The sequence below is a fragment of the Gymnoscopelus braueri genome, assembly GCF_963280865.1.
Source record: "Gymnoscopelus braueri genome assembly, chromosome: 9".
Lineage (NCBI taxonomy): Eukaryota > Metazoa > Chordata > Actinopteri > Myctophiformes > Myctophidae > Gymnoscopelus > Gymnoscopelus braueri.
In genome coordinates, this window is record NC_137610.1 from 27,816,437 (window position 1) to 27,828,414 (window position 11,978).

The following is an 11,978-nucleotide window of genomic DNA, read 5'->3' on the forward strand; positions in this document are numbered from 1 at the left end:
TAACAGGTGTGTGTGTGTGTGGTGCCCATTTCCTCCACAGCCACAGGCCAGCCTTGTTATGGCAAGAGGGGGAACAAAAAGCAGCAAAACAGCGCAAAGTCCTGGGCCTGATCTTCATTCAAAGGCTGGGGAGAATCGATTGGCTCTGCTGTAGTTCTGCGAGGGCTGGGCGGCCCAATGAAAGCCCTGGATTTTGTCCAGTAATGTAACACAAGCGATATCATTTATCAAACCGCTGTCGAGCCCACCTTTCTACCGTGCACACAAACGCACGCCGCTCACACGCTCATGCACACGCATGCAGACTAATAGATTTAGTCGATTATTAAAAAAATGATATCTTTGCATGCACACACACACACACACACACACACACACACACACACACACACACACACACACACACACACACACACACACACACACACACACACCAAATAGCGAACATAGCCGATCTACAAACATTGTGAGCTTGAAGATATGCTGTTTTTGCTATTTTTAAAATGACCAGAGAGGAGATATCAAAAGCAGAGGCATGGATTCCACCCCTCATCCCCCCCCCACCCCCACCCACCCACCCACAGCAAATCGAACCCTGGCCTGCACACACACACACACACACACACACACACACACACACACACACACACACACACACACACACACACACACACACACACACACACACACACACACACACACGCGCGCGCGCACACACCATCTGACATACATTCGCACACAGAGCGGTGGTCTTTGAACAAAGTGTCTGCCACTGTGCAGTGTGAAGTGTGGAACAGTGTTATCGGGGAAGCATTCTGACAACACTAATTTTAGACATTTTGCTATCTGTAGAGCCAGGTTATCTGTGGATGAAGTGTCCTGGACCCTTTGGGAACGGTCTTCCCGTGTGTGTGTGTGCCTGGGGTGGGTTTTGGAGGACCAGGTCTTCATCAAGGGACACTCTCGGGTACTGACACCCCCCTCTGACAGGGTCAGCCTGATCAGAGAGGCACTATTGTGTGTGTAGTTGTATGTGAGTAAGTGTGTGTGTGCGTGCGTCAAAATTGACGAGTGGGGACATTCTTCATGTCCACTTGTGAGAAAGGGTTGTTTTGGTGGCTAAGAAAGAGTCTCAGCTAAGGTTACACTTGGTAAAAGATTCAGGTTAGGGTTTGGTTTGGGGCTAGGTTTAGGGTTAGTGGTTAGTAGAGTTTATATTACGAGAAATAGCTTGTAACGTGCCTTCAAGGATATAAAAACAAGGCTACATGTATGTGTGTATATGTGCGTGCGTGTGTAGTGTACCCAACAAAATGAAAGACACATCCGCTCTGAAAAAGTTTAGGAGTCTTTAATGTTCCGCAGCAGCAGTATGGGTGTTGTGTACCCAACACCCATGTCCAACAGAGTCCTAATCCTGCTATCAGGTAATTAGATAAAGTGAAGAGCTGCAGAGAGTTCCCTTTGTGTTTAAGCTCAGCATCGCTGTCTGCTCTGTGGGTGTGTAAAAGGATGAGTTCTGCTTCACATGAGTCCGTACCGTTAACCACTTCCACCCTATATAGCTGCTCTACAAGCTCACAACACCACTGCTATTTTTGTTCCTCCATTTTTGCCTAATGTTCAAAACTTTTACCAAAACTTTTCTCTATTTTTGGTATTTTTTGGGTGGAAGTTCATCAGATTTTGCCTATTGTTCATTCACATTTGCTGAATGTTCATCCATTTTGCTGAATGTTCATCCATTTTTGCCTAATGTCCATCCATTTTTGCAAATTTTGCTTAATGTTCATATCATTTTGCCTAATGTTGGCCTATATGAGGACATGGCGAGTATAGTGATGCTATATGTGGTTAAAGAATCTGTCATGCCTGCTGTACGGTCACTGGTTTTAGAGCTTTTTATTTTTTTGGCTTTTTCTGCCTTTATTTGAGAGGAAAGGCCGCCGGGATTGTGAGTCGAACCCGCGACACGCTGTAAGACTGGTTTACCAATCTATGTGGTTTGCGCCTGGACTGCTAGGCTTACCTTTTTTAATTAAGTGAATAATCTAGAAACCATATTTTTATATTATATATTTGATATAATATTGATCAGTGGATCAGTGGATCTCTACAAAGATTTTTTTATTTTTTATAATCGACTAAATCGATAAGTCTGATTATCCACTATTTTGTACTTCGTCGTACATCGGTGTTGTGAAAATTGGCGATCCACAAGCTCACAAGGCTTTGCATTGTGACGCAGTATGACTTGTAGATCACCTATTTTTGCAAATAAAAAAAAAGATTTTCAAGAAAAAATACATTCAATGTTTTTCCCCTCAAATCGATTATTTTTCTGTTGCAGCCCTAATGTCATTTAAATCCAAAATCTTGCTTTTTCCACAATTTTATCTTGCTGAAAATATGGGTTTGATGTGACTGGGTACACTTCAACCAATAAACACTGTTTTCTTTGTACCCACCATTATTAATTGTAAATAAAACAAACCAGAATCCACATTTGTATTTACTGTAAAGAAACAGAAAATAATCCTTTAATCCCCAGTTAAATGTTACAGCTTAACGTTTAGTTTTTTTGGGGGGAAAGGGGTGTGTATTTGAAAGAGGGTTTTCAGGAGGATTTCATGAGGTTCCGTTGGTCCCGGCTTGTATACACAATATGCAAGAGAGGCTACTTTATAGACACACACGCACGCACGCACGCACGTGCATGCACGTACGTACGTCCTCACGCACGCACGCACACACACTCACAAACAATGAAAACACCATTATTAAGCAGAGTCAAATATGATAAATGCAGTTGTGGAAAGTAAGTACATTTACTACTGTAAGTACTGTAGTTAAGTACAATTTTGAGTATTTTTTTTGTTTACTGATGTACTTCCAATTTTCAATAATTTTACTTCTACTCCACTACATCTCAAAGGCAAATATTGTACTTTTACTCCACTATAATTTTTTGAAAACTTCAGTTACTAGTTACTTTGTGGATTATGATTATTATTACAAAACCACCTCACACCTAAATATATACTTTGGCAATTTGAAAATAGCCGATCTACAAGCCCACGACACGTTGAGAGCTTGTAGATCTGCTATTTTCAAAGGATTTTTATACATTTTATACATTTGAAAACGTGTGAAATGGGACATTATGCATAATGAATACTTTTACTTTTGGTACTGTAAGTATATTTTGATGCTAACACTCTTGTATTTTTACACAAGTACATTTTGATTACCAGACTCTTACTTGTAACGGAGTATTTCTAAATGGTGGTATTGCTACTTTTACTTACGTACAAAATGTGAGTACTTTTTCCACCACTGCACGCGCACACACACACACACACACACACACACACACACACACACACACACACACACACACACACACACACACACACACACACACACACACACACACACACACACACACAGGCTACATAAACACAATGAAAACACCATTATTAAGCAGAGTCAAATATGATGAATTATAGCACAGTGCTGCCGTTTGGATTAATGACACTATACGCTCCCTCCAGGTCGGCCTTGTCCAACGTAGCATAAGTGTGGGCCTCAGCGGCCTTCCTCTGTTTCTCCTCCTCCTCCCTGCAATTACACACAGAGAGAAACACACATGGAAGAAAAAAAGCATTTGAGGTCAAGCATTGCATCACCCAGTTAAAAAGAAAACAAAACGTAAATGAGATGAATGCATATAAGTAATGCGTATGAAACTCAAGAAGATTTGTTTTTCTTCTTATTTTATCAATGCGAGTCAAAGTATGTATTTTTTTATACTCAATAATACAGTTTAGGAGCCCAGCTAATGCATTCATATACTTCATAACAATCAGCATATTTCACTGTATTGTTTATTTATCTTTGTTCTCTCTCTGCTGTGTGTGTGTCTGTCTGTCTGTCTGTCTGTCTGTCTGTCTGTCTGTCTGTCTGTCTGTCTGTCTGTCTGTCTGTCTGTCTGTCTGTCTGAGCGCTGCAGGCCAGTGTGTGTGCGTGTCTCTTTGTTTTGTTTTACATTTACAGACACCCTTTGAAACAGTTTTTAAATACAAATACATTGTTAAATAGGCTTTGTAGTGACAAGTCCTGTATTTTCCCTACTACTGGTTGCCGAAGGCCAGGGAATGATGTTTAGACGTGTGCTCAATAAAAACTGTGTGTTCTCTCTCTCTCTCTCTCTCTCTCTCTCTCTCTCTCTCTCTCTCTCTCTCTCTCTCACCTTCTGCAGGTCTTGATGAGGTAGAACAGGAGGGCCACATTGAAGCACAGGGACACAGCAGCAAGTATTATCCAGGTCACAGTGCTCCTCCTGACCGACTCACCTGTGGGAATGAAACCAGTATAGTTTGATCTACATTATAAAATAATAACTCCCTTTTGACAAAAGATCTTTGCAGCCATCGTTTTTGTAGTAGTAGTAGTAGTTGTTTTGAGTTGACAAATGTTGATGTGAGTATTGCTTGTAGGTGTTTCTCAATTTAGGTCTGAAAGGTATGGACTTTGAGAGCTTCCATTTTATGTCCCTTTTTATACATTTGTATATTCATACATACGTGTTGATAAGACGCAGAATAAGTTCGTTAAACGTTTAGGTTTTTTAGCCTGTTATAGATCTACAGGCCTACATCGCATCCTAACACTGTCTCACCCCCAAAAGTCATATTCTTGACCAAACGGTGACTTGAAGGAGGTACCCTTCCAGTCAATCGGTGCCTTCCCGGGCACTTCCGCACTCCAGAAATGCGGAAGTCCAGTTCTCAGCGTTTTTGACAGTCCAACAAAAAAACTGTTAAAACGACGGAGGCGTGCCATCTCAAGCGGACTTGAGCCACGGGAGGCACCACCGAGCAAGCTTAGGCGAGCGGGTCGCCGTGCCAAGCGTTGCGAAGTCCGCTTGAGCCGACTCAGCGCCGTCCGAGTTATGTCCCGATAGGGACAGAATCGTAAATCATATATTCCCCAAAAGTCAACATGTGACATGCATTTGTCCCAAAAAAGTCACAATATGACTTTTGGGGTGCAACAGTCTGAATTTCCCCTAACAGAGATCGCTTTATACGACACTTCATCTACTATACTTTGACTATAATACTCACAAGTCGGGGTCATCTTCGCCACTGTGCCATTCTGCAGAGGTAGCTCAATGACGATCTGGCCCAGCTCATTGCTGCTGACACACGTGACGCTGTTATTTTGGTACTTTCCGCCGGTAACTACGGTGATGGTGCTGTTCACCGTTCGGCCGCTCCCCGAGCCGGTGAGGGTGTAGTCTGTGACGGAGGCCAGGGGCCAGGTGATGACCGGTAGGGGAATCCCCTGACTGATGCACACACATGACAGCAGCTCTCCAAACATCACACACCGTGAGGCCTTTAGGAATCTGGGACGAGCTAAAGGAAGGAAGAAGGAAAGAAAGACAAAGAAAGAAAGCAATAAAGCATCTAGTTGAGAAAAGGACTACAAATAAATTGCTACTGTTGTGATGAAGATGAAGACAAAGGAACAGCTTGATCCCTTGCCCTTGCAAAGTCACTGCCACTGGTGGGTTTCGCTACCTACCAGTGACATCATTGATACCAAGTGCATCACCTGAGACTAATGGCTGCCCATAGCCTTTTATCTTGCACTAATTCCATATTAACCACTTGAGCCCTATTTTATACTTCCTTGTACAACGATGTCATGCAAAACTTACAGATCTACAAGTTGATCCAGCTGATGGCTGCTCAAATGGTTATGTTTAACACACAGGGGGAGCACTTGGGGGTTAAGTGTCTTTCAAAGGGACAATGAGGGGACCTGATTCGACTAAAGTGACAGTTGGTAGAACTAGGATACTTACCTCTCACCGTTAGAGTGACAGTTGTTTCTGTGGTGTTTCTGAAAGGATAAACTGCCACACAGGTAATGTTGGTGCCGTGGTCCTCTGCAGCAGGAGTGAAGCTCATGACATTTTGGCCAATCTTACTGTCACGTAAATCGTGTCCAGGAACAATTGGCCAATTAACCCTTGGTGTTCCGGCGCAAACTTCAGTGGCAGAACAAGTCAGCCTAGCCCGACGCCCTTCGGTCAGGACAGGTACCTCAATTTTGGGCTTTCGGAGGCCTAGAAATAAATCAGAACAAATCAGAAGTTTGTCATTTTGTTATGTCATCTGTTTGGGGGTCAATTTGGATTCAATCACTTGCACCTGATTGCGACAACACACGCTTACAAATGACTTCCCTCTAACACAGTTCTTCTTTCCAAATTAAAGTGCGTATACATAGTTTCCTAAGCCCCAAATAGTTGTGCCAGGTTGAAAGTGGTTAAAAGAGATTTTCACCTACCGGACACGGAGACGTGAACCCTCTCAGGGAAGATGCGTCTCTGATTGTCTCCCCACTCTAGTTTGAAACCATACTGGTACTGGCCTTGTGGTAGGCCAGCCTGGGTGAAGACCCCTTGCGTCTGAGTTTCTTTATTTAGGAGGCTTTCTTCACGTACAATGTTACGGTGGTCTCCTTCGAACCAGATGCCCTTATACGGGGTATTGGCATCGTTTTTGGGATAGCAGAGACGAAAATAAATGTCTATGCAATCCCCAGCAGCCACATTCATCTGTTCCTCGACACTGAACAAAAGTCCTTGGCTGCCAGGCCTGAAATAACCTAAAATAAATAAAGGACAATGTACCATTATGTCAGTGCACTAATTCTGTACAAACTAAGGCTATAAATATGCAATATTACGTTTCATACAGTAGCACACACTGTAAAATCCAGAGTGTTAATTGTAAAAAGTGTGAAAGTGTAAAAAGCGTTGCATGTCCATTCTGTCACACCTTTTGTGCCAACACGGCATTGGTAACTGCAAGCATTCATGAGCAAGGCCATAACAACGGTATAGATCACAGCAGTCATTGTCTGGTTATGACCGATCTGTAAAAAAAATAAGAAAAGAAAAAGATACAAATGTAAAATATTATGTAAATATTGCTTTATGCTGGGATGTCTTTAAAATAAATAGGTTTACTGTTCACTTTTTAAACGTAGCTTTCAAACACAAACATGAGAGCTGACTATAAGGATATACTGTTAACCCATTCAATCCGGGAACGCATCTACAAATGTCTTCTAAATCCTAACAGTTTTCTGAAAAAGAATTATGTTGCTATATCTATACTTTTTCATGTCAAGGACCCCCAAAACTTATATGTATTTGGCCACTGACCCCCATCTGAAAATATTTTGTTCCAGGGACCCCCCAGAAGCAAAGATTTGAGTCAAAAATGTTAAAAAACATACATATTCAGAGATTTGCACAAATGTTCAAGATTTTTTGAAAATAGCAGATCTACAAGCTCATAGCACGGCACTCAGTGCCGCGCTATGAGCTTGTATATCTGCTATTTTTGAATAGCCAAAGTATGACACAGATGACACAGATGCGTTTCTGGTCTTAATGGGTTAATGTTGCAGCATACATATTGAAATTTCACATAAAACATAACAGAATCGGTTACCTGCCAGCTCGATATAATCATCTGTCATCTGTCATTGGTGGTAGCTGATGGCGTTATGACATTCCTCCGCTTTGTGTCTTTGTACGGTCATTGCTATCTGATCATTCATCACAGGATGTCACATTACACCATATGCTGGCAATCTCTGTCCTTGTCTTCAGGATGCGTGCATTGTGACAACGTTTTTGTTCCTTTTAAACTTTTACTTGTGCAAGTATTGTATTGTACCAACTTCCTCTTGTTTACAACAAAACTGTATCTATCACTGCAGCATGTCTAAATCAGAGCTAAAACAATTTTTTCTTTTGCAAGGTTCTTACAAGGAATTTGCTTTGGCCCACAGTGCTGGAACAACCCAAATTTGAACAATTAACCACAAGGCATGCCTATTTTAACCCATTCAATCCGGGAACGCATCTGTGTCATTTTAGATTTCTTTGGGTTATTAAAAAAATAGCAGATAAGCTTTATTTTAATTATCAATCGATCGATTGCGTTCCACTTTGGATCCGTGGAACTAACCTAGTATAATAAGTTATTATTTATTGGTGTCACTTTTAAAAAAATATTAAAGGCAGGGTAAGTGATATTTTTGGGTAATTGTTTATTTTTTTTGTTAAAAAGGTTAAAGTACTATATTCTAATAGTAATCATTGCTACAGAGGGTTTGTTCAGTCACAGTGGTCTCTCCAGCTCTTTAGTAAACAGAATATAGTAGGGGAGGACGGGGTCGAACGACGCACCCTTTTCTATTTCCCTCCCTGCACAGAGATTACTTAATTTCATGTAACCATACTTTTTTGTGAACAAGAGACACTTGTCCTCTCCCATTACCCGCAGTCCGTTTTAATTTTAGTGAAACGAGTCGAACGCAATCGGTAAGTAAAGTGACGTTGCGCTACTCTCCGCACACGGCCGCCAGTCGGGACGAACGGTGCATACACGGGGGGCGGACGGCGCGGTCGGATGAAATGTCCTATAACAAGCACATAAGTTACATTTCTGGCATCTAACTCTCATTGATGCTTCAGTAGAACCCTACGAGCAAATGACCATGCTGATAGTCAAATAAATGTATCATGTTAATGTCCCCTCTGTCTGTTTCCTCAACTTTGTGTTACACATGCACCGTTCGTCCCTCCCTGTCCGTAATGCACCGAGTGGCTTAATGCCCCGTTCGTCCCTCCCTGCCCTCCCCGGATGTTTTGCTAGCTAGCACAAAAGCTAATGAATATTTTTCAATGGAACCTTCACTGAGAGTTAGCCCACAGATTAGCCTAACAGACAAAATCCATTTACAATCGGCACCAAATAAACACAGCAGTACAAATGGAAAACACTCAAATAGGGTATTTTTTACTACAGTGTGGAAATACACAAAAGTGGCTTCAACTCTGCCGGATGTGACGAATTTGAAGTGTAGCATGAAAAAAGGTCCGTGTTGCAACCGTCCCTGCGCGTCGTTCGTCCCGGTTTTCCCCTACATTTTCAGGTAGGTGACAACATTTAAGCCACTGATCAGATGCACTGAAAATGCATTTTCTGTTTAATAAAGAGCTGGAGAGACATGGGAGACTCCTTTTACTGAACAAACACTCTATAGCAATGAGTACTATCCGAATATAAAGCTATTTAACACTTATTTTAACCAAAGTAAATCACTTACTCTACCTTTAATGTTTTATTATCATTAAAATCTCAGTGTTTTGCCAATTATTTGGGGGCCCAGTCCGGTAACCGGAAGGCTTTTAATCTCTGGGAGTTGGCAACCTTAACCTTGCCATACCTTAGCTTTTGCTGAACTGACGCCACCGGCTCGCCCCAAAACACACTAGCCCCCATTTCTTTCACGGACTGCTCGCCCCCAGTGGTTCTTGTATTCTTGTATTTGTTTTACTGAGGTTAAGGTTAGGAATACCTAGTGGCGACCGTTCTGAGGTCGCCGGATTTGACCCGGGGTGAGCATGTTTTGTGGCGAGCGTTCTTGTATTCCCCAGTCCCACTTGCAATAAACCTTGAGAACCACCACCGGTATAGTGCACCTGCACCAGTGTCTGTTAAGTGGTATAGGAGCTCAGTTCACTCATAGGCTAACACAGGAACATTCTCCCTGTCTTGAGTGTGTCTTCCTTGCAGGGCGATCCTTAATGGCTGAGGGGGACGCACTAATGCTAGCCTCTCATTGTGCAGCATTATCCACTTCCACCCCATGTGACCCCGCTGTTATTTCGGGTGCGGTTCACAAATAGTTCAGCAGTTGGCTCGCTTGTTGTGTCCCACCGGGGATTCATCACACCGTCCGCTTATTGCCCTTCTTCTTCGAAACATTTGAGTTCTGTTGAGGAATATTTCCATACATGTTCTTATATATTTCGTCTCTGTCGGGTGGAAACCTCATACGTCCAAAACTGTTACTTTTCAGAATTCGGCCTCAGGTCTTAGTATTTCTTAGTATAGTATTTCTTCCACCACTACTATGTACCGAGATCAGTTATGTGCAGATAGTACAGGAATACAAACATATGGAGATAGGAGGTTTCTGAATTCTAGTGGGGTAGGGCATCCCTCTGGGCACAGGGATATACATTTCCTGTCCACCACTGTGGTGACTGGGGTTCAAATGTTTCCGTGGTGTGCCTCCCGGCTTGGCTGGGCGCTTTCTCCAAACCAACACAGTTGGCCCACGTTTTGCGGAGTGGAAAAGCCGTTCTCTGTCACTGGTCGGGGCGCCTGCTCAGCAGGGAGCGGAACTGGGCAGAGGGTTGGCAGTGACACACAGACTATACACACTTGAGGGGAAACTGGCAATGACTGCGATTGGGGAGAAAAATGAAAAGAAAACAGAGAATAATCCTGCCAAGTAAATTCAATTTAGTGCTATGTACTTAGTCCATTTAGACCGGGAAAGCATCTGTGTCATTTTAGATTTCTTTGGCTGTTCAAAAATAGCAGATATACAAGCACATAGCGCGGCACTGCGTTTCTTTATTCTAAATCTACCATCTACTGAATGGCAGACTGCTGTATAACCTCTAACCTGGTGGTTGGTGGGTTTGGTTCGAAAGCACAAGCATGAAAACTGACCCTTAATAACCCTCTTATAAGCAAACTAATAGGACAGGAGAGCAGGAGGGGGGTGTGTGTGTGTGTGTGTGTGTGTGTGTGTGTGTGTGTGTGTGTGTGTGTGTGTGTGTGTGTGTGTGTGTGTGTGTGTGTGTGTGTGTGTGTGTGTGTGTGTGTGTGTGTGTGTGTGTGTGTGTGTGTGTGTGTGTGTGTGTGTGTGTGTGTGTGTGTGTGTGTGTCATCTGTGGGCACAAGGCCATCGAGCAGGAAGTGCACAGAGCAAACTAATTTCCCCCTGAGCTCTGAGATATCTAAACATCACCTGTTGACCCTGACCTACTGAGAGAGACTGAGAGAGAGAGGGAGGGATTTCTGTTTGTGTTTGAGCGTGTGTGAGAGAGAGAGAGAGAGAGACTGACAAAGATGAATGACTGACCTCAAGATGACAATACGATAGAGAGTGCAGCACGTGGGAAATATTAGAAATTATTAGCATTGGCAATTGTGACTAAGAATTGTCTGAAAGTACAGCTCAGAGAAAAACAATAGAATATGTCATTGTACTAAAGTAGTCAATCCCAGGTTACTTAACCACTGAACCCTATAGCATCCCTTTCTGGGCATGTCGTAATAGGGGAACTTTCAGCAAAAATGTGCAAACATTCAGAAAAAAACAATTGCAGATCTAAAAGCTCACAACACGTCGTGTTGGCACACGTTGTGAGCTTGTAGATCGACTGTTTTTTTAGCCAAGAGATTAGGAGAAAAAAAAAGAGGGGACCAAGTATAGAACCCTGGGGGACCCCGGTCAAAGAAATATACATGGTTTGAATGGTTGAAAGCACAACTACAGCGTTTTCATGTGTAGAGCATGTCATTCTAATTTGGGTGTTGATCTTTTTTAAACCACTTTTCTTTGGAAACATTACAGTTTCAGAATTAAATAGATGTTAAAAACCTGTGTCCGCTCTTGCTGACATTTTAAAAGATAATGTTTTCCAGCAATCTTCCTCACAACCTCACACGAAGAGAACAGAGCTCACACACCAGAGTTTTCTTTACGCATGAGCTCATACTCAAGGATTCATCTCCAGGAGGTTGTGTGTATATATATACCATAAGTGGACAGAAAAAGAAAGAAAGAAAAAAAGATCTGAGGACCCCTCTATTGGACTGTCATCAAATCTCATGAGTCACTGCAAGCTAAAAGTTCACAGCTGTTAATAACCCAAATACTAGGCAGCTGTCTGTGGCACGGCCCATGACACTTATTACTGAGGGATTAGTCTGATATGTGGCATGAGACTTTCATGTCTTTTAAAGCTCTGTGATGTGAAACGGTCAGTGTTTTGAGTAAAACACGATGACCAAGTGTGG

At 42.5% G+C, this 11,978-nt stretch overlaps 1 protein-coding gene across 1 annotated transcript; it reads right to left on the minus strand.

Moving 5' to 3' along the window:
• Positions 1–2,419: 2,419 nt before the first annotated feature.
• LOC308091980 (sialic acid-binding Ig-like lectin 12) lies at positions 2,420–7,585 on the minus strand. Its single transcript, XM_080437755.1, has 7 exons — positions 7,539–7,585; positions 6,858–6,954; positions 6,364–6,684; positions 5,876–6,139; positions 5,130–5,423; positions 4,253–4,355; positions 2,420–3,621 (listed from the first exon to the last, which is right to left on the minus strand). Exons 1-7 carry the CDS (start codon positions 7,557–7,559, stop codon positions 3,504–3,506), a joined length of 1,218 nt encoding a protein of 405 aa, XP_080293881.1. The 5' UTR covers positions 7,560–7,585; the 3' UTR covers positions 2,420–3,503.
• Between the last annotated feature and the right edge of the window lie 4,393 nt (positions 7,586–11,978).

Bases quoted from the DNA above. Each gene is read 5' to 3' on its own strand.
- LOC308091980 (XM_080437755.1), bottom strand. From the start codon at position 7,559: ATGATTATATCGAGCTGGCAG. The intron at 6,955-7,538 runs GTAACCGATTCT...TTTTTTTTACAG, and splicing joins TGATTATATCGAGCTGGCAG to ATCGGTCATAACCAGACAAT. The intron at 3,622-4,252 runs GTGAGAGAGAGA...GTGTAATTGCAG, and splicing joins CTCATCAAGACCTGCAGAAG to GGAGGAGGAGGAGAAACAGA.